The 23,082-nt window shown below is 41.4% G+C and overlaps 2 protein-coding genes across 2 annotated transcripts in view; both read left to right on the plus strand.

Annotated features, from left to right (window-relative positions):
* The first annotated feature begins 997 nt into the window (after positions 1 to 997).
* Positions 998 to 4,808, plus strand: LOC118809028 (gastrula zinc finger protein XlCGF7.1-like). Its single transcript, XM_036571958.1, has 2 exons — positions 998 to 1,078; positions 2,324 to 4,808. Exon 2 carries the CDS (start codon positions 2,401 to 2,403, stop codon positions 3,286 to 3,288), a length of 888 nt encoding a protein of 295 aa, XP_036427851.1. The 5' UTR covers positions 998 to 1,078; positions 2,324 to 2,400; the 3' UTR covers positions 3,289 to 4,808.
* Positions 4,809 to 5,771: 963 nt separating this feature from the next.
* LOC118808932 (zinc finger protein 585A-like) overlaps positions 5,772 to 23,082 on the plus strand; it is a 28,957-nt gene continuing 11,646 nt past the window's right edge. The window contains exons 1-5 of the mRNA XM_036571811.1: positions 5,772 to 5,924; positions 8,340 to 10,298; positions 12,045 to 13,350; positions 16,797 to 16,869; positions 19,232 to 19,733. Of these exons, the coding sequence (XP_036427704.1) occupies positions 12,179 to 13,350; positions 16,797 to 16,869; positions 19,232 to 19,733 (1,747 nt within the window). The 5' untranslated portion in view covers positions 5,772 to 5,924; positions 8,340 to 10,298; positions 12,045 to 12,178. The remainder of the gene's footprint in view (positions 5,925 to 8,339; positions 10,299 to 12,044; positions 13,351 to 16,796; positions 16,870 to 19,231; positions 19,734 to 23,082) is intronic.

Here is a 23,082-nt window from a genome sequence, read left to right on the forward strand (position 1 = left end):
TCAGCAGGAATTAAAATACCAATGTAGGTGTGTATGGGGGACCAGATTTGCCAAAAAATAAATGACTTAAATAAATGATGTAAATTAATATATGAAGTAGAATTGCAAAGAATAATAATGATAAATCTAAAAATAAATAAATATACAAAACAATTAACATTAATAATTAAAATCTTACATAAATTAATATGTCTGCATTTATTTATGTCTGATTAGTAATTTACTAATTATTGTATATATATTTTTTGTTATTTATATGTGTGTTCAGAGCTTCAAAGGAAGCGGTTCAGCGTCTTTTACTGTAAAATTCAGATCACTCAGACATTCGTAGCCATCGAGAGTTACTTATCAGCAGGTTTGTCTGTTCATGACGATGCAGCTCTTTATGGAGCTCTTTATGAGCAAAGAAATACAGAAATAAATAAATGAATTACTGAAAAAATAAATAAATGAATTGATGAAAAAATAAATGAATACATGAATCAAAGAATAAAGTGAACAATTGTTAAAAATATAGATATGGAAAAAATATAAAAACGGCATTAATAAAACAAAATAAATATATAGAAATATATAACTGCAGAAAAAGGAAATGTGTATAATTACAATCACAATAAGCAATATATACTTTTAGTTTTTTTATTTATTGATTAATTTACTGAGCCATTTATTTTTTAATTTGGTTTATTTTTCAATTTGGCAAATCTGGTCCTCCATAGGTGTGACAGCAACACTGCGTCTATCAGGCTCTGCATTTTAATAGCAGCGTTATTTTGGGCGCATTTTCTTGCTGAATGACTGACTTGTCAGTCGGCCAATCGGCGGACTTCGTGCTCACCCATAGTGAGGGAGGCACCACGTTCCAATGTGAAGCCACTGGAGCCCATATGGGGGCGCTACTCCTGTAACGGTGGTTCTTCAACCCCAAAAAAGTGGAGAAGAAGGAGATCCCGATCTGCTGAGCAGGTCGCGGCCTTGTTCTAGATCCTGCGGAAGGTTCTGCTTTTTCCACTCGTCACCCGAGTTTTGCTTTTCAGTGCCGCCTTCAGAGCTGCAGGAGGAGCCGGAGCTGCTGAAGGTGAGGATCTTCTGCACCTCCCACACTGAGTTTCTGATGCACTCTCAGAGGAATGGACGGAGAGATTCCTGAAAAAACCCATAGAAACCATTCAGTGTGTCTGCTGGTTCCTGATGGTGCTGTAATGTGTTTTGTCGTTTTAATGGGTTGATATCACAGTGTGCAGGATCCTAATGGTTTAACAGGTGACCAGGGTCTGATTCTGAATGCATTTGATTGTTTCCCTAATGGGATCATGAGCTGCGTTCACATTACAAGCCTCATTGTTCAAATCTGATTTTTTTGCTCAAATCCGATCTCTCTGACAGGATGGTTCACACTCGTTTAGGTAAGTGACTCAAATCTGTCATTAATGTGACGAACCGGCGTCCTGAAATGACCCACATGCGCACATCCTGCTCAGTAACGTCACGTGGATGAATCACGTGCATCATCAGCACAAACTAACGAGCAGAACGAGCTTCACTGAGAAGATAATTAACTCTGATCAGCTCTCAGCTTCATTATTAGAGCGAGACGAAGGAGAAAAAGGTGAGATGTGTTGCTTTTCTGCCATTTACAGAGCCATGAACACTTCACATGATTCGAGAATTCTTTGCATGGTGAAATGGGTCTTCAGCTTGATGGAGAATGTGCTGCAGATGGTTCTATGTAGTACCAAACAAAGGTTCAGTGGAGCACCAAAAAGCAGGACCCTATTTGGTGCCATTTGGAACCATTTTTAAAAAGTTCTACGTAGAGTTTACAACATAAAATTTTAAAGCATGAAAATTAATAAACAGTGTGTTGGTTGGTTCATAGTAATCTGATTTACAATTGAAAGGTTCTTTTTTTTTTAAATTATGAAGTCTAAATATTGGGATATGTATTGTGTATTATTAAAATAAGTATCATGATATAATATTTAAGCCATATCGCCCGCCCCTACTATGAGCAGAGAGTTGAAGTGGTTGTAGTACAGCAGGAAAAACACTAAAATGTGCAAAAAGAGGTTCTCCAGGACCAGGATTGGGAATACCTTGGGGAAAGAATGAGGATATGTGTAGGAAGTCATATATGTCATCTAGTGTCACGGTTCTATAATGGTGCCCCATCACTGCTAACCTGGAATAACACTCAGATGAGTGAGACTGAATAAGATTCTCTATGAAGTCTTTTTGTTCTGAGCTTGCTGAACATTATGCTGTGTTTCTGCTGCATTACAGTTTCACATTTTAATGTCTTTCTTTCCTTTTTCTCTTCCAGAAATGAATGACGTCCTGTTCCAGGTCCCCTCCTGCTCCTAGTGTCATTTTCTACAAACCTTAAATTTACCTCTACTCATGTCTGGAAACACCACCAAGATGGAACAACTCCCACTGCTAAAAAACAAACCAGGAGGACCTGAACGTGAGAACCTGGAATCCGGAGGAACCTCCGGCACTGAGGAGACGTCCTCTGGCACTCCAGACACCAACGCGTCTCTCAGTCAAACGAAAAAAAGGAGCGCAAAGAAGAGAACTCACCAGTGCTCACAGTGTGAGAAGAGTTTTACTCACCGGCGTAACCTGCAGCTACACCAGCACGTTCACACCGGCGAGAAACCGTATCGGTGCTCGGAGTGCGGCAAGAGCTTCACTCAGCGGGCTAACCTGCAGCTGCACCAGCACATCCACACCGGAGAGAAACCGTACCACTGCTCAGAGTGCGGTAAGAGCTTCAGCTATCCGAAAAGTCTCCAGATACATCAGCGCACCCACACAGGAGAGAAACCGTTTCCCTGCTTAGAGTGCGGCAAGAGATTTGGTGAACAGAGTCATCTCCGAAGACACCAGAGCATCCACACAGGAGAAAAGCCGTATCAGTGCTCAGAGTGCGGAAAGAGCTTCAGGAACAGAGGAACCCTCCAGACACACCGCCGCACTCACACCGGAGAGAAGCCGTATCAGTGCTCGGAGTGCGGAAAGAGTTTTAATCAGATCAGTAATCTCCGAACACACCAGCGCACCCACACAGGAGAGAAGCCGTACGACTGCTCCGAGTGCGGGATTAGCTTCGGTGATCGATGCACCCTCTTAAGACACCAGCAGATCCACACCGGAGAGAAACCGTATTACTGCTCAGAGTGTGGGTGGAGCTTCAGACATTCAAGCACTTTGAAGAAACACAAGTGCATCAAGATCACTCGTGGTGTTTATCAAAACAGTGATTATCATTGTTTTTACTTTTAGATTAACCTGCGTTGTCGCGATTTAAATATCAGTCATTAAGTTATTAATGCTGTGAGGAAAAACTGATCTTGAGGGCTGGTTTGAGAACCGCTGTTCTATATGATTGTGTAACTAGAACTGTTGACGTGTTTTTTCACTGCTTCATTTGCATATTTCATGGCACAAACAAGTAAGAGTATGTATGATTATCTTACTTACAGGCCAGTTTTGGTTCTGTATATTCAGTTCCTTATTTCTGACCAGAACATGGAATGGAGTGTCCATCTTCATAATAATAATAATAATAATATTTTATTTGTCTCACCTTTCCAAAGCTCAGAGTTGCTGTGCAGAGCATCAAAACCAGGCAGCAGAACAGCCAATTATGAAACACAAGAATATCCTAAAGAAAATGAAACAAAGGGTATGTGAAGCAGACGACACAACAAACATGTATGGTAATAAAATAAGGGGTTTCAAAAAATATGCACCTCCAGAATCGAGCCATTATTGTTCCACTTTAGCGCCGAATGGTGGCTTTATTTATTTTTTTTAATAATAATGGCTCAACTGTCTAAAAATTGGTCCCATCATCAGGAGGCTGTGAGTTTGATCCCTGGTTATGCTGCAGTCGTCCATGGTCAGGAGTCCAAGAGAGCACAGTTGTCCTCGCTCTCTCTGGGTGGGCAGGATGGCCCCTCTCCTGTAAGAGAAAGAAATGTCAGCAAATCAAATCAAAAAGCGTATGCGGCCTATCTGAGAGTTGGCGTTGGTTCCCAGGAAGGAGTCCTGGTTCATTGTGCAAAAGACAGACTCTTATTTTCCAAGTAGGTGGACAGATTTGGTGGGAAGACAAAGGGTTGTATTCAACCACCAACTCCAAGGCATCACATGGAATATTAAGGCTGGACCAGCAGTTTAGGTGAGTGTTTCCAGACGCTGGTGCTGAAGGTTTGTTGACGTTTTCCTGCTTTAAAACACACTGAGCTCGTTAGTTGGATCAGGTGTGGTGGGAGCAGAGAAAACACTAAATCTGCATGGTGGTGGGCGTCCAGCTGCGGGTTGGACCTGATCTGGGCGTTGTCCTCAAACACTGAGAGCAGTGGAGAGTGAAACTGGGCTCCCAGACAAGAGATGAATCAGACATAAACTTTGTTTGTGATGGGTGTTTGCTTATATTTTAATCTGTTTCTTATTTTGTTTTTTTTTTTAATCATGTTTTTGCAAGACAAGTTCTTCACTAAATGTACAAAAACACGTTGTTGTAGTATTATTATGTTCGCCTATATGGTTGGTGCATTTACACCCAAATATGTTTTTGTAAAGCAATGATTACAATATTTTTACTAGCATTAGCTGAATGAATCGTTTAAGCTTGACAGACCAAACTAAATTATGAACCATATGCTGTATTATAATCTTAGTGCACATCAGTGTTTTTGTTGGATTGCAGTTACTAATGAATTATTGTGTAACAATGCTGGATATATTCTTCACTCCTAAAACTCACAGATAATTAAACTGGATGCCTCACATGAAACTTAAAACATTCTGTCTCTTATTTCTTCCTTTTTTGTTGTTTATCCTTTTTGGTTATAATAAGTGAATTCTAATTATACAATATAATGATGCTTTTCCATTACGATTGCAGAATCTTTTGAAGACCTAAAACATTGCTGAATGTGAACTACATGGTTTCTCAACGAGTTACGTTTCTATGTCCCGAACTCAAACAAAAATTATGGAACAAAATTATGTAAAATGGGTTTTAAGGTGGTATCTGTGCTCAGTGTGATGAGTTGAGGTTAGAAATTGCAAATATTCTGAGGACTCATGATCGCATTCTTTTACATTAAAAATGTTTAAGCATATATAAACTGATTTTGCTCAAATGCTCCATATCAACCCATTCATTCTGGACTCGCTCAGGAGCGCCCTCTAGTGTTTGAGACACCCAGAAGACATTGCAGAGTGGTGATTGTCCTCTCTACAAGTTCTCTGCTAACACCTCAAGGCTGAGACTTATTTATGGTTCTGTCGTTGAGCTGTAGCAGGTTGTTTCAGTGCATGCTGGGAATTGTAGTCCAGCGCACTGTGAAGTGGGAAAATATTTAAAGAAGAAATTTAAAATAATTCCTGGGTTGTACTGCGGACCTTGTGTTTGACATACGGGTCTTAGATTCTGTATTGAGAAAGAGGACTTCACTTTTGCAATTATTCAATCAATTTGACATCAGAATGTGTCAGACAGACTACATCAGTGTCCCACTTTCCCCAAAATATAAAGGAAACTTTAAATTTTGCTAATTTAAAGGAAGTGTAGCCTTCACATCCTTTTTAAGGAAAACGGTTTGTGCATTTTGTGCACATTTACACATCTGACCATCTATTGGTTGCGTTTTTGGGCTCCAGGTTCCATGGTGAAGCCTCAGCAGGCCAGCTGGGGGCGCTAATTCTGTGACTGTGGTTCTTCCACCCCAATAAAGCAGAAAAGAAGAAGAAGATCTCGTCCACGCTTTGGCCGTATTGCTGTTTGTTCTCCCTCATGACCCGAACTCTGTGTTGCGGGCTGTTCCAGAACCGGAACCGGAGGAATTGCTCCAAACAAACCCATTAGAGCTTCCCCAGAGCTGCTGGACAAGCAGGAGCTGCTGAAGGTGCGGATCTTCTACACCTCACACACTCATACACTGAGTTTATAACACATGGGGAAACCCATAGAGACCACTGTGTTTCTGTTGGTTCCTGATGGTTTTGTAACGTGTTTTGGCTTTTTTAATGGATTGATATCACAGTGTAAAGGATCCTAATGGTTTAACAGGGGACCAGTTGCTGATTCTAAATGCATTTGATGGTTTCCTAATGGGATCTAAAGGTGTTATACAGGAAGCTAGTGGTATCTATTGGAAATCCCTAAAATATTCCCATTAGAAAGCAAGACCATCAGGATTTAATCCGACTGGTTCTAATGATCTTTTTTCTGCAGGGTAGTTACTGAAAAGACTGGGTTCTAATGGTACTGTGGCTAAAATAACTTAAAGCCGCTGATGAAGGATAAACAGACGTGCTTTCCCTGCTGAAAAAAAGACCATTAGAACCATTAGGATTACAACTGGATGGTTTTACTTTCTAATGGGAATTGGCTTAATGGCTAATGGTTACCAGAGACCACTAGCTTACTGTACATTCTTTAAAAAGATGGTTCTTGAAGGGTTCTTTAGTAAAGACATGGGTTCTGTATAGTACCATGAACAATCAAAGAACCATTTGCATGCTTAAATGGTTCTTTGCATGGTGAAATCGTTCTTCAGATTGATGGAGAAGATGTTAGTTCTATAAAGCACCAAAAAGGGTTCTTCTGTTGGTACAAGTTTGACATTGTAACAACAGCAGAACCTTTGTGGTGCCATACAGAACACATTCTCCATCAATCTGAAGAACCATTTCACCATGCAAAGAACGAAGTATCCGATTCATGGCCATGCGGCCTTAATGTGAACATTCAGATCGGAATTCATGTGCTTTTTTTTCCACTGCGCGTGCGCCATCTTTTAGTGTTGCCATGGCAGCAACGCCGAACAGAAGATAAAGCCTGTAATCAGTGGAAAAGCAACACATCTCACCTTTTTCTCCTTCGTCTTGCTCTAATAATGAAGCTGATCAAAGTTGATTATCTCCACAGCGAAGCTCGTTCTGCTCGTTAGTTTGTGCTGATGATCACGTGACGTTACTGAGTAGGATGTGCTCATGTGGGTCATTTCAGGACGCCGGTTCGTTCACATTAATGACAGATTTGAATCACTTACCTAAACAAGTGTGAACCATCCTGTCAGAGAGATCAGATTTGAGCAAAAAATCGGATTTGAGCAATCAGGCTTGTAATGTGAACTTAGCTAAAATCCCAATAGTTGTGCGCAGCTTAATGTGCAGGCCACACCTACTGGGATTTTGTCAGTAGTGTCAGTTGCTCCTTTGATGTTTGGACGTGCGCTCCTTTACCTGCACGTTACCGAGAAGGTCCACACAGCCACAGGGCTGTCCGATTCCGATACACACCTGGGCCGTGTGAGCGATAATGTGGACTTCCGGCAAATTTAGAGAAGGGCCGATTCGGAAGCAGGCTTCAGCAGATTTTTGCTACGTTCATGACTGTGTGACCACATAGAAACTGGGAAAACATATTTGAACATGCCTCTAAGTAATACCTTACTAGAAAACACAGCGTAGACCAGCATGGCTGGTCACCAGCAAAATCAGCATATTGCTGTTGTCTGAACAAAACCTGGTATCTCCAAAATGGTAACTTTACAGGAGAAGGACAAAACATGGTTTACTTTAATGTAGGTCAATGGAACCAGAGTTTTTCCAAGTAATTTTGGGTCGTTCCTATGGTCCGTTCATCATGAAATTTACACACAATGTAAAGAGCAACAGGCATTTTGAAATTATGTCAAAAACTGAAAATGACAAAAATGGAGGTTTTGTTTCGTCAGCAGCGATATGTTGTGTTCTGGGTGCTGGTATAACCAACTAAACCAGCACAAGACCAATTTAGACCAGTATGGGAATTCATGCTTGTCTGTGCTGTTTTCTTCTGCAGTACCACTCAGAAAATTGGCAGAATTATCCAGTTAGGTTTAATCTTTGTGAAACACACACAGCAGAGGTTTAGCTTTTTTTCCACTCACCTATTTTAAGCTCTAAAAAAGTGCAGGGATCCCTGACAGCAGGAACTGGGAGCTACCGAATTAGATTTGCTACTTAAATTTTCCTATTTTTAATTTTTGATATTCCTAAATTTTGGAACTTCCTAAGAAATAGCTAAATCTGTTTTATGTTACATCCCGCCACCCAGAAGGATAAGTGACTTAGAAAGTGTGTGTGTGTTTTATGTTACACATTTGCAGTGTTATATCTTTTGATGTTTTTAGAAGTTCATCTGACATAGACCTGAATTCTAACTCACTCACTCATGTTTAGCAGGCTGAAAATGCCATTTTGATGTTTCATAAGAGCAGTGCTTCCCATCAGTGACACTGCGTTTCGTTGTTTTTTTCCTCTTCCTCCTCCAGAAACATATGCCATCTTGCTCCAAGTCCTCTCATGCACCTATTGTTCATTTGCCTACACAGTTTAAATTGACCTCCTTAAACACATCAAGAAACGGCAACAATACGAATAACGCACACAGCTGCCGTCAGAAGAGACTGAATGTGAGAATATGGAACCCCGTGGAAGATCCAGCACTCAGCACATGTTCTCCAGTTCTCTCCACACAAATGAATCTAGTAAACGAACACAGATGAACACAGGAAAGAAGAGAACTCACCACTGTTCAGAGTGCGGGAAGAGTTTCACTCAGCGAGGCAATCTGCAGCAACATCAGCGCGTTCACACAGGGGAGAAACCGTTTCACTGCTCAGAGTGCGGCAAGAGTTTTAATCATCCGAATAATCTCCGTCGACACCAGCGCACTCACAAAGCAGGGAAACCGTATCAGTGTTCAGAATGTGGGAAGAGTTTTAGAGAAAAAACAAGCCTCCAATTACACCAGCGCGTTCACACAGGAGAGAAACCGTAGTACTGCTCAAGAGTGCGGCAAGAGTTTTACTCAACAGGTTCATCTCAACACACCAGAGCCGAACTGTGTCAGTGTGGGCAGAACTTCAGGCATTCAGAAGCTTTGAAGAGATACAAGTGCCATCTCAGTGCTTAGGTGGAAACAGTTTTGGTGATAGATGTGCCTTTTTTCTCTCAGTTGTTTATTATATTGGTCTTAGTTTCTTTTCCAGAATAAAAGGCTGTGTGCATTTAAACCTAGTTAGACCTTGAGTGCAGGACAATAATCTGGGTGGTCTGAGGGTGGACCAGCAGTCAATGGAGTGGCACCTTACCAAGCAAACGGACCAAAATATGCACACCATCTTAGTTGCCTCTATGTTCTCTGCTGAAAGAATTCTTTGAACACATTAAACGTTCCTGCTGGTTCCTGGTAGTGTTCAGTTGTCACTAATGGTGCTCTTTGTTTTCCTGATGGGTTGATATCACAGTGTAAAGGATTCTAATGGTCTATCAGGTGTTGTAGAACTGATTCTAGATTAATTTTATCATTTCCTAATGGGATCTAAAGGTGCCCTAGGGACCTAGTGGTTTCTAATGGTAACCATTAAGATAATTCCCATTAGAAAGCAAAAACGATCATTTGTTAATCATAATGGTTCTAATGGCCTTTTTTCAGCAGGGCAGAGAGATGCTATCACTGCCTGTAAGCACAAGATAAACGCAAATTTGAATATTATTTCACTCTGACACGTTTTATGTATGTTATCAGCTTCCTCATTTCATTTTTGACAGCTCTTGTATCGCCACCTGTTGGAAACCGAGGCGAATTACAATTATAGCGTTATTTAGCAATCATTCGTACTTGCTAAATAGGCCTAACAGCTTTGACAACTTACCCAAACTGGTGTAGCAACTCTGATTAGCTGGCCAAGCTGGTCTGCCAACTTGAAATCTTACCCACAAGCTTGGCCAAGCTGGTCATCCAGCTTCAGACCACCCTGACCAGCTTAGAATTTAAGCTGGTTTTTCCAGCAGTGTAACAGTAAACAACATGCAGGAATGTCTGACGATTATAACAAAGCAGTTTTGGTGAAAATCTGTGTAGGAATTAGCACATTATGGCAGAATTAATCCTCAACACATCTTAATACGTTAGTATTTAGTTTATATACATAACTTAGTGTTTGTTTACATGCGGATCTTGACCGCTCCAACATGGCGGACGCACAGACGTGTCGCCTCTTCTGAGAACAGACGCCGCGTTTGTGTATCTCTCTACTGGAGTCCAGGCGGGGGCGCTAATCCTGTAACTGGATCTTCGACCCCGTAAAGCAGAGAAGAAGAACCCGGTTTCTAAACCCCTCAAAAGTTCCTGCTTTCTCCTCTCCCGGTGCAGATCTTCTCCATAGTTACTGGAACGGTGTTCTCCGTCCCCCCTTACCGGCTGTCCCAGTACTGCAGTGCTGAAGGTGAGATGCTCGACACTTTACAGGCTGTTTGTAATGCATGTTAAACAAGCCTGAACCTCCTGTTCCAGCATTAGCAACAGCTCAGTTTCAGAGGCGTCAGTCAAGTCGAGTGGTCTTTACTAACATTGCCCAGCACAGCTTGAAAGCATTGGAACGAAATGAGGTTCTTCAGGCCCAAAAACACAACAGCAGCACATTGACGGGACTACACAGAGTGTAGGACCAATAGAACCATTAAGAGTAAAACCTGATGGTTTTGCTTTTTAATGGGAAATGGCTCAATAGCTCTAATTACAGACCACTAGTTTCCTGTAGGACCCCTATTAAATCCCATTAGGAAACCATCAAATGCATCTGGAATCAGAACACCTGTTGAATCATTAGTCTTTTACAGTGTGATATCAACCCATCAAGAAAACAGAATACCATTAAAGACTATTGAACACCACCAGGAACCAGCAGAACCTTTTGATGATGTCTATGATTTTTTTCAGCAGGGAATAAATACACCACACAATAAATATACAGAACAATAAATACTCAGGACAGTACAGTATATATGAATGGATGTCATATATATGTAAATACACACACATACACATTGACATTAATTGACATTAAGCAGCATGTTGGTGATGAAGGAACTACTGCAAGCACTGTCACTGTAAACTGGACAGAAAGACTCACATAGAGTCACAGAGTCACATAGTTAAAGAGTTTGAAGTGCAGATGTGCAGTGATGGTAAAGGGTGTGTGATCAGTCTATGGTGGATGTTGGAAACAGTCTAGATTAGTCCAGGTGGATGTTGGAGAGGGTAAAGTCAAAGCTTATTCATATAGCGCTTTACAACAGCCGTTGTTGCAAAGCAGCTTTACAGTAAAATCTTGCAACAGTGGCAAGAAAAAACTCCCTAAATGCAAGAGGAAGAAACCTTGAGAGAAACCAAGACTCAAAAAGGGAACCCATCCTCTTCTGGTCCACACTGGATTGCAAATAGTGTTAGTATAAACTATTAAAATATAGAAATGGGGGAAAAACAGGTGAAGCAATGGTTATAATTAAATAGTTTGAGTCTATGCAACAGCATCATCATCAGGAGGGTCAGTTCATGCAGCTGAGGTTTGCACAGCGTTGTACAGCGAGAAGCTCCATGGAGGTCAAACCGGTCTAGAAGGCTGGCGAGCATGGGGAACTTGATCAGGACAGAAGAAGCAACAGCATCAGGATGATGGAAAGTGTCTAGATTAGTCCATGTGGATGATGGGAATGGTATTGATTAGTCCAGGTGACCTCACAATCTTTAGGGTCCTGCGGTCAAAGATGATGCAGCTCTCAAACCAGACAGTGAGATTGTTGGTCAGGATGTTCTCTGCTGCCCCCTGTAGAACGCAGAGAGGATGGAAAGAGGGGCATTTGCTCTATTTATCTTTTGCATAAAGTAAGTCCCTGCTGGGCTTTCTTTACTGTAAACCAAACCTAATAGATCCACTCTCATCTTAATAGTTGGGAAAATTTGCTTTTCATCAAATGCTGCTGCTTTTTTACTCTCCAAACATGTTGAATGTAGCCAGAGTTGAATTTTTACTTCATCAGTCTGTAGCACTTGATTCCTAAAGGCTTCTGGTTTATGTAAGTGTTATTTGGTGCACTTTACATGTCTTGGATAAAAACCATGCCAGCCCTTCATATGAGCAGTGCTTTGCATCAGTGACACTGTTTCATTGGTTTTTCTTTTCCTCCTACAGAAACGTATGCGGTCCTGGTCCAAGTCCTCTCCTGCACCTACACAGTTTAAATTGACCTCCACAAACACGTCAGCAAATGGCACCAAGACGAATAACGCACACTGCTGCCGTCAGAAGAGACTGAATGTGAGAATATGGAAACCACTGGAAGGTCCAGCACTCGGCGAATGTTCTCCAGTTCTCTCCACACAAACGAATCTAGTAAACGAACGCAGACAAATACAGGAAAGAAGAGAACTCACCACTGTTCAGAGTGCGGGAAGAGTTTCAGTCAGCGAGGACATCTGCTGCAACATCAGCGCATTCACACAGGAGAGAAACCGTTTCACTGCTCAGAGTGCGGCAAGAGTTTTAATAATCGTAATAATCTCTATCGACACCAGCGCACTCACAACGCAGAGAAACCGTATCAGTGTTCAGAATGTGGGAAGAGTTTTAGAGAAAAAAGAAACCTTCAGTTACACCAGCTCAGTCACACAGAAGAGAAACCGTTTCAGTGCTCAGAGTGCGGAAAGAGTTTTAATCAGAACAGTAATCTCAGAAAACACCAGCGCATTCACACTGGAGAGAAGCCGTATCACTGCTCAGAGTGTGGACACGGTTTTGATGATAGATATGCCTTCCAAAGACACCATCAGATCCACACAGGAGAGAAACCGTATTACTGCTCAGACTGCGGGAAGAGTTTTACTCAGAGAGGTCACTTAAAACAACATCAGCGCACTCACACAGGAGAGAAACCGTTTCAGTGCTCAGAGTGCGGCAAGAGTTTTACTCAACAGGTTCATCTCCAAACACACCAGCGCGTTCACACAGGTGAGAAACCATATTACTGCTCAGAGTGTGGGAAGAGTTTTAACAGTCAGAATAATCTCCAACGACACCAGCTGATTCACACAGGAGAGAAACCGTATCAGTGTTCAGAGTGCGGGAGAAGTTTTAGAGAAAAAGGTTGCCTCCGAACGCACCGCCGCATTCACACAGGAGAGAAGCCGTATCAGTGCTCAGAGTGCGGAAAGAGCTTTAATCAAAAAAGTAATCTCCGAACACACCTGCGCACTCACACAGGAGAAAAGCCATACAGCTGCTCAGAGTGTGGACACAGATTTGGTGACCGATGTACCCTCCAAAGACACCAGCAGATCCACACCGGAGAGAAAAAGTATTACTGCGCAGAGTGTGGGCGGAACTTTAGGCATTCAGGTACTTTAAAGATTCACAAGTGTATTAAGCTCAGTCATGGTGACCGAGCTGGTTCTGACCTCCCTGGGGCCCTAAAGGAAATTCTGCACAGGGGCCCTCCTACATGACCCATGAGCCATGTAAACCTTTACAATCGCCACACCTGACACCCCAGCACTCCCACTACAGTCCTCACTACATAATCACTGTTAAAAATGATTGTTTAAAATGATGTGCTTTTGTGCGGAGTGTGCCATCACGCCGATATATTGTCTGAGCTGAGCTGCTGTTTATAAACACCATAGAAATACACAGATCAGGCATAACATTCTGACCGCCTCCTTGTTTCTACACTCATGTGGTGGTGGTGTGTTAATGTGTGTTGTGCTGGCTGGTCTGAGTGGATCACACAAAGCAGTGCTGCTGGAGTTTTTAACACTGTGTCCACTCACTGTCCACTCTATTAGACACTCCTACCTTGTCAGTCCACCTTGTAGATGTAAAGTCAGAGACGATAGCTCATCTGCTGCTGCACAGTTTGTGTTGGTCATCCTCTAATCCTTCATCAGTGGTCACAGAACACTGCCCACAGGACGCTGTTGGCTGGATATTTTTGTTTGGTGGACTATTCTCAGTCCAGCAGTGACACTGAGGTGTTTAAAAACTCCAGCAGCACTGCTGTGTCTGATCCACTCAGACCAGCACAACACACACTAACACACCACCACCACATCAGTGTTACTACAGTGCTGAGAATAATTCTCCACCCAAACAGTACCTGCTCTGTGAGGGTCCATGGGGGTCCTGACCACTGAAGAACAGGGTAAAAGGGGGCTAACAAAGTATGCAGAGAAACAGATGGACTACAGTCTGTAACTGTAGAACTACAAAGTGCACCTATATAGTAAGTGGAGCTGATAAAATGGACAATGAGCGTAGAAACAAGGAGGCGGTCATAATGTTATGCCTGATCTGTGTATTTCTATGGTGTTCATAAACAGCAGCTCAGCTCATAATGTTATGCCTGATCGCTGTAGATCTGCCATTGATCTACTAAATTATATCAATAAGGTTTATCTACATGATGATCATGACACTCAAATATCCATGGACATGGTTGCAGGGTGATTCCTGACAATGACCATTGTGACAATGTGAGAGAGATGTTTTTCTTAAATTTCAGAACCAGAGTTACAGTCCACGTTCTCAACCAATGAACATTGTTTTAAGTTCCACTGTGTTTTGTTGTGGTTGTTACAGTAATGTGAATGACTTCCCAACTGGCCAGTGGGAGGACTTTGAATAAACTACCTATACTGTTGTAAAAAGGATGGGATCTAAATAATAACACCAGTTTCATCAAGTCCCGAGTTCCTGTATGAAGCCCCTGGAGCCCATAGATATAAGTACATAGATGGCGCTTTGGGTTCAGCCAGGCGCCTCAACAGCGCTGGACTGCATTCAGTACCATTACAGAGTGGCAGTGTAATAAGGACACGGTCCAAAACTACACTGTTTAAAGATCACTGCACTCAGAAAGTTTCTCTCTCATGTTTGTGTGATGTTTATGTACAGATATGACTGTATGGTTGGCAGGGTTGGGCAAAATACTTTGAAAAAACACTGTCCTAAATGTATTGAGTAATATTTTCTAGTTACAGTACATAAATGTAATATTCAGAATACATTTACAACACACATTGATAAAAATCTGCTGTAATCTGTATTTATTTCAGGCTGTTCCTCGCTGTTCCTGGTTGGCAGTTTTGTAATTTTTCTGATAATGTTTCATGAAATTTCAGTTATTCAGATGAATACCAAATTCCAAAATACCAAACGTTATTTTCTCTTTCATGGCCTGCTTCAGGCCACTGCTGCTCCCACAATCCCACTGCCCATTCATGATCTAAACCAACAGTTCAATATATTCCAATATCAAGATCTCACAAATTTGACTATAAAATGAGTAGCTGTGTGACTTTCAGTTAATGATAGGTATGTAATTTGCCACAGAACACATCGCAGGCACAAGTCCAGAACAGTACCAAAGCTAAGCTCACTCGAGCATATGTGCAGTACTCCGTTCAGTCACCCCTCAAAAGTGTTTATTAACGCTTTAATTAATAACTGATCACGTTATCAGTCTACTCAGGCTTTAGCAGAGCTCAGTAACACTGAGATTAATAACTGATCACATTGATTTATCAGTCTACTCAGGCTTTAGCAGAGCTCAGTAACACTGAGATTAATAACTGATCATCCCATTGATTTATCAGTCTACTCAGGCTTTAACAGAGCTCAGTAACACTGAGATTAATAACTGATCATCCCATTGATTTATCAGTCTACTCAGGCTTTAGCAGAGCTCAGTAACACTGAGATTAATAACTGATCACATTGATTTATCAGTCTACTCAGGCTTTAGCAGAGCTCAGTAACACTGAGATTAATAAATGATCACATTGATTTATCAGTCCACTCAGGCTTTAGCAGAGCTCAGTAACACTGAGATTAATAACTGATCATCACATTGATTTATCAGTCTACTCAGGCTTTAGCAGAGCTCAGTAACACTGAGATTAATAACTGATCACATTGATTTATCAGTCCACTCAGGCTTTAGCAGAGCTCAGTAACACTGAGATTAATAACTGATTACAGTTATTTTCTAAAGGTAAAAAAGTAATAAGTTTTTAACACGGTTGTTATCCACAGACTCATTTCCATCCCCACTCGGAAGGAGAGATCTGGAATTAGACTGTACAAAGGTGAAAATTGTTAAAATTCAAACAAAATATCTTTCTTTTCCTATTTCACCCAAAAAGAAGAAAATACATTTTAAAACTATAAACAAGATTTATCCATGCAATGAATTCCTGAGGCACGTATTTAATACGGATTGTAATGCTTGAACTTTCTGTGAAGAAGACACAGAATCATTGGAACATTTGTTTTTTTTTTCATGCAAGCGATAAAAGGTTTTGGAATGATCTTTATGCTTGGCTAAAAACAAGATCACAATTACTTGACTTGGCATATCAATTTATGAAACATGGTATTTTTTAAGATAATTCTAAGACTTTTTAGTTACCAATAGTATAATTTTGGCTAAATACTACATACATACATGCAGAATTAATTAATTAATTGATTGATTGATTGATTGATTGCTTAATGAATTATTAATTCATTAATTTAAGGATTTGTAAAACAAAGCCAATTGGCTTTGTTTTACAAATCCTTAAAATTCACGTGTAGTAAAAATGCCCTTAAACTGTGCTCATTATTACATTTGTGTTTTGAATATTAATGCCTTGCATTTCTTTTTTTCTTTTTGTTTATCTGTTTACCCCGAGGTCCGTTTTATGTAAGCTCTTGTTCTTATTCTTCTTTGTTGAGCCTCTTTCATATTGACTGAATTTAAAAAAACACGTTTGTGTATCTCTCTACTGGAGTCCACTTGGGGGCGCTAATCCTGCAACTGTGGATCTTCGACCCCGTAAAGCAGAGAAGAAGAACCCGGTTTCTAAACCCTTCAAAAGGTACCTGCTTTCTCCTTTCCCGGTGCAGATCTTCTCCACAGTTACCGGAACGGCGTTCTCCGTTCCTCCTTACCGACTGTCCCAGTACTGCAGTGCTGAAGGTGAGATGCTCGACACTTTACAGGCTGTTTGTAATGCATGTTAAACAAGCCTGAACCTCCTGTTCCAGCATTAGCAACAGCTCAGTTTCAGAGGCGTCAGTCAAGTCGAGTGGTCTTTACTAACATTGCTCAGCACAGCTTGAAAGCATTGGAACGAAATGAGGTTCTTCAGGTCCAAAAACACATCAGCAGCACATTAAACGGGACTACACAGAGTGTAGGACCAATAGAACCATTAAGAGTAAAACCTGATGGCTTTGCTTTCTGATTAGAAATGGCTCAATAGCTACCATTACAGACCACTGGTTTCCTGTAGAACACCTTTAGATGTCATTAGGGAACCATAAAATACATCTGGAATTAGAACACTTGCTAAACCATTGGAGTTATTTACAGTGTGATATCAACCCATCAAGAAAACACAATACCATTAAAGACTATTGAACACTACCAGGAACCAGCAGAACCTTTTGATGGTTTCTATGATTTTTTTCAGCAGGGAATAAATACACCACACAATAAATATACAGAACAATAAATACTCAGGGCAATATAGTATATATAAATGGACGTCATATATATGTAAATACACATACATACATATGGATTGAAATTGAGCAGCATGTTGGTGATGAAGGAACTACTGCAAGCACTGTCACTGTAAACTGTACAGAAAGACTGAGTCACATAGTTACAGAGTTTGAAGTGCAGGTGTGCAGTGATGATAAAGGGTGTGTGATCAGTCTGTGGTGGATGTTGGAAACAGTCTAGATTAGTCCAGGTCCAGGTGGATGTTGGAAAGTGTCTAGATTAGTCCAGGTGGATGTTGGAGAGGGGTCAAGATTAGTCCAGGTGGATGATGGAGAGGTCTAGATTAGTCTGGTTGGATGATGGAGAGGGTCTAGATTGGTCCAGGGGAATGTTGGAGAGGGTGGAGCAGATGCTCTGGGACCTTCTGCTAGATGGCTGGAGGGTGAAGAGTCCTTGAGAGGGGTGGGAGGAGTGCTTGACATTGCTGGTACAGATGCAGCGGTTGTGGTAGGAGGTGTCAATGGTGGGCAAAGTGTTACTGCAGTGCTGAGAATGATCCACCACCCAAATAGTACCTGCTCTGTGAGGGTCCATGGCGGTCCTGACCACTGAAGAACAGGGTAAAAGGGGGCTAACAAAGTATGCAGAGAAACAGATGGACTACAGTCTGTAACTGTAGAACTACAAAGTGCACCTATATAGTAAGTGGAGCTGATAAAATGGACAATGAGCGTAGAAACAAGGAGGTGGTCATAATGTTATGCCTGATTGGTGTATGTAAACAGTAGCCTGTAGATAAATGATCTATTGTATTAAAATTCTGCATGTGCACCATAACTGGAGCTAGTTCTGTGACATTAATGAAAATTTACACCCTGTGGTGATTGGTTTAATTATAAGAACTACAGATCTAAATTGTCATTCATTTAGGGCGATCCTTACTTCCGTCTATCCCCACAGCATTTCCTGACTGTAAAACAATGCATAATAGATCCACCCCAGTGCTTAACAGTTTGAAAGATTTTCTTAGAGTTGCATTTTTACTTCATCAGTCTGCAGCACTTGATTCCTAAATGCTTCTGGTTGTATGTTAGTGTAGTTTGGCGTACATCAGACGTTGACACTTTTGAATTTCTTTTCACTTAGGAAATCAGCAAAACGTCATTTGACTGGGAGTGCCCAAACTTTCATATGCAACTGCAGCAGTGTTGACATGTTCTTATCTCCGTGGCTCATGTTATTGGCCCTGCTCCTCTCTGGATGCGTCAGATGGCCTCCTTTCCTACATACTCTGTTGTTTAGTGTGATGCTAACCTAATGTTTTTATTTTAGGTCACACATCCAGAATAGGGCAGACAGATCTCTCTTCCAAGCGCATTCAGTTGTTCTGTGTTTTTGCAAGATGAGGTGGCTGGCTTTACATGTCCTGAATGAAACAAATGCCAGCCCTTAATTTCCCAGGTTGGCAGGTATTGTACAGTAGGGGAAAGTAAACTAGCTGAAGCCGATAACGAGTAAATTGGGAGAAAATTGGCCAAATCTTCTGTGTATTACTTATATCTGTTATTAGGCATACGGTAACCTATCAATCCCAATTTTATATCATGCCTTTGCTGAATTATATAAATATTTTTAGATGCGAAGAACCTCTTGGACTCCACAAGGGAAGCCCTATTTTGATGTTTTATAAGAGCAGTGCTTTGCATCAGTGACACTGTGTTTCCTTGTTTTTTCTGTTCCTCTTCTAGAAATGTATCACGTCCTGGTCCAAGTCCTCTCCTGCACCTCCTGTTCATTTGCCTACACAGTTTGAATTAACCTCCACATACAGGTCAGGAAACGGCACCAAGAGGAGTACCACACACTGCTGGAGTCAGGAGACACTGAATGTGAGAATATGGAACCCAGCGGAAGCGCCAGTGATCTCGGCACTAAAACATCTCGCAAACGAATGCAGACAAATACAGGAAAGAAGAGAACCCACCACTGCTCACAGTGCGGGAAGAGTTTCACTCAGCGAGGTCATCTGCTGCAACATCAGCGCATTCACACAGGAGAGAAACCGTTTCGCTGCTCAGAGTGCGGCAAGAGTTTTAATCATCCGAGCAGTTTCCAAAGACACCAGCGCACTCACACGGAAGAGAAACCGTATCACTGCTCAGAGTGCGGCAAGAGCTTTACTCAGCAGTGTCACCTCCAACTACACCAGCGCGTTCACACCGGAGAAAAACCGTATTACTGCTCAGAGTGCGGGAACAGTTTTAACAGTCACAATAATCTCCAACGACACCATCAGATTCACACAGGAGAGAAACCGTATTACTGTGCCGAGTGTGGGTGGAGCTTCAGGCATTCAAGCACTTTAAAGACGCACAAGTGCGTTAAGCTCACTCGTGGTGACATTCAAAGCAATGACTTTCATATTTATTACTTTTAATTGTTAGTCTGTAGTTTTTCCAATTTAAATATATTTGGTTTTGGCTGGTCAGAGTCCAGATTTAAACCCTGTATAGAGTTTTTCGTTCTTGCATCAAACACAAACTAGCTCAGCAGTTTTTTTTTCAGCTGTTTGAAACCATCAAAGCTGAGTGGAAAAATATTGACTCTCCTTTATGTAAAAGCACTCCAAGTTTGCCCACAAGACATCAATTTGATGAAATCGCCGGGAAAAGCTCTCTCACACTAAATTACTGCGGCTATTTGTTTAACTGTTGCTGATTTATTGATTAATAATTTGTATTTAAGAGTATTAAGCTTAACATGTTGCCATTTTGGGCTTGGCCAGTTTTGGGATTGTATGCACATGCAGGCAGGTTTTTCCTACTGTAAGGTTTTGATTCTGTATCTTAGTTCCTTAAAACCACTGTATCTGCATCCACATCTGCAGAATGTGTTCAAATTCAAATTGTTAATTGAAGTGTTCTGTTTATTTTATCAACATGTAAATTTGTCTTTCTATAGTTCAGTTTATAGTAGGTCGAATTTTCCGTGATCTTTACAGACACAGAAAGCCGCAATCCATACATTTCTCAGATATGACGAGACTAAAATCACAGAGATAATCTGGGATGAATTACATTGCCTCTCCCCCTGTAAACTAATCCCATCCAAACTGTACTTTAGATGAAAAGCACAGTAGACGATTCAAAACCAGCACTTGGAGCGTTGTCCTTGTGGGAAGCAAGTCTGTCGTCTCTCTATATTTTCCGTTATTGTCGGAGTTTTTACTTTCATAAGTGACTCGCTTTTTGCCTTCACTCTTTTTCATGTTAGTATGTGAAAGACTGAAAAGACTCTTGTATGCAGTCTGCTTTTCCATTAGTCAAATCCAAAAACAGAAGAAAAGTAACTTATATGACGGTAAAGTTACATAGCTGGCCTATATACCCTCTTGGAAAAAGTTAAAATGTGAAGATAAATTATCTGTACTCAGATTAACAAATTACCTTTTTTTACAATATATAAACTTGACTCCTGAAATTTCCCCTTACGAAATATAGGTATTGTAGCATTTACCGCTATTAAAGAAGGAACAGCTGATGCACAAGTCATTGTGCTTTATTAGAAGGCTGTAGCTGGCCACAGCCACACCGTACACAAGGAGAGTTTTGTCTAACAATTTTCTCTAAGCCTCTCTGTGTCTTGCTCCCTCTGCCATCGGCGTCAGACTGTCTCAGTACCAGAGCTGTTTAAAGCGAAATCTGGCCTCTTCCTGTTTCCCCCATTATATCAAAAACCTCAATGAATGGGGGTAAATGGAGCTAAACGGCTAAAAAGGAATGTTAAAATAGTTTCTAATCACTTACACAGAACTTTTATTTTAGAAAGTAGAAGGATGTGTTTCACTAAAAAAAAGCAAATAAAACTCACTTGTATGTTTCCTTTTTTCCTACAGCAGTTGGGTTTTAGGCAGCAGGACGCTAACATTACTGCTACTGAGTGGTGACTGGTTAGTGTTACTGCTACTGAGTGCTGATTGGTTGTCGAGCAGAGCAGCTAATAGGCTGTTTGCAATCAACTGATGCCATGAAGGTACATGAGGTGCCGTTTTAGACTCCTACAACTCGAGTTCAAAAGCTCTTAAAAATATAACAGCGGTGTTAAAATGTTTTATGCTGTTCTGTGTTCTGGAAATGAATTATTTTATATTAAAAATGTTTAAGCACTTCTAAACCGATTTTGCTCAAATGCTCTACATTAACCCATTTACTTTGGACTCGCTCGGGAGCGCCCTCTAGCGTTTAAGAAACCCAGAAGACAGTACAGAGCGGTAATTCTCCTCTCTATCAATACTTCCTACTCTACACAGAACACAGCCACGGCTAGCCCTACCTTCAGAAGTCCTTAAAGAAAAACCCAACAAATAAATGCTGCAAATATCCTACTACACACTGCTCGTGTACTGATTCTGCTCGAAAGTAGTGAGCAGCATGCAGGGTGACCAACATGAATTTCTCCAGTATGTCAAAGATACCCGGATGACGCTCTGCTCCAGCTAAACAGTATGAATAGCTTGAAATGCTTGGTCTTGAGGTGGTTTGCTGACTTCTGTTCAATCTATCTATTTATTCAATAAAGCCAACTTTCTGCATAATGTGGATAAAACAGCAACCTTGTGTTCTCCAATGGACAGGACCCCCACAAAACAGGTATTATTTAAGTGGGGGGTCATTCTCAGCACTGCTGCTGGAGTTTTTAAACACTTCTGTGTCACCGCTGGACCGAGATTAGTCCACCAACCCAAAACATCCAGCCAACAGCATCCTGTGACCACTGATGAAGGACTAAAGCAGGGGTGGCTGCAGGTTTTCCCTCCAAACAAGCTGAAGCACAGCTGATTCTACTTGCTTGGTCAGTCTTACTCTTCAAACATTTCATCAGGTCACCTCCTGCTTTGTTTTAGTGAAAACCTGCAGCCATGCTGGCCCTCTGCAGATAAGATTGGACACCCCTGGACTAGAGGATGACCAACACAAACTGTGCAGCAGCAGATGAGCTATCATCTCTGACTTTACATCTACAGGGTGGACCGACAAGGTCCAAGAGTGGACAGTGAGTGGACACAGTGTTTAAAAACTCCAGCAGCACTGCTGTGTCTGATCCAATCACACCAGCACAACGTCAATGTCAGTTGAGAATGACCCACCAATAAATAGAACCTGCTCTGTGGGGGTCCTGACCATTGAAGAACAGGGTAACACAGTATGCAGAGAAACAGATGGACTACAGTCTGTAACTGTAGAACTACGAATGAACTATATGGTCAGTGGAGCTGAAACAAGGAGGTGGACTTAATGAAGTGACCGATGAGTGTATGTGTAATTTGACCAGGGGTGCCCAAACCTTTGCATACAACTGTATGTTGACACATTGCTGTAATGCGAATTAATTTCAGAACCAGAAACAGTGATGGAGCCCACGTTCTCAACCGCTGGATGCTGTTTAAGTTCCCCTGAGTTCTGTCATGGTCGCTATGGTAATATGGATGATTTCTCAGCGGACCAATCAGGAGACTTCGAATGAACAGATTGTCGGAATACGGGTGGGATTTGAATAATAACACCTCGACTCCCACCAGGCTCCAGATTCCAGTATGAAGCCCCTTGAGCCCAGGTGGGGGCGCTAATCCTATAACTGGACCTTTAACCCTAAACAGCGGAGAAGGAGGACCCGTTCTGCTCA

This window comes from Colossoma macropomum, unplaced genomic scaffold (assembly GCF_904425465.1).
Source record: "Colossoma macropomum unplaced genomic scaffold, Colossoma_macropomum, whole genome shotgun sequence".
Taxonomy (NCBI): domain Eukaryota; kingdom Metazoa; phylum Chordata; class Actinopteri; order Characiformes; family Serrasalmidae; genus Colossoma; species Colossoma macropomum.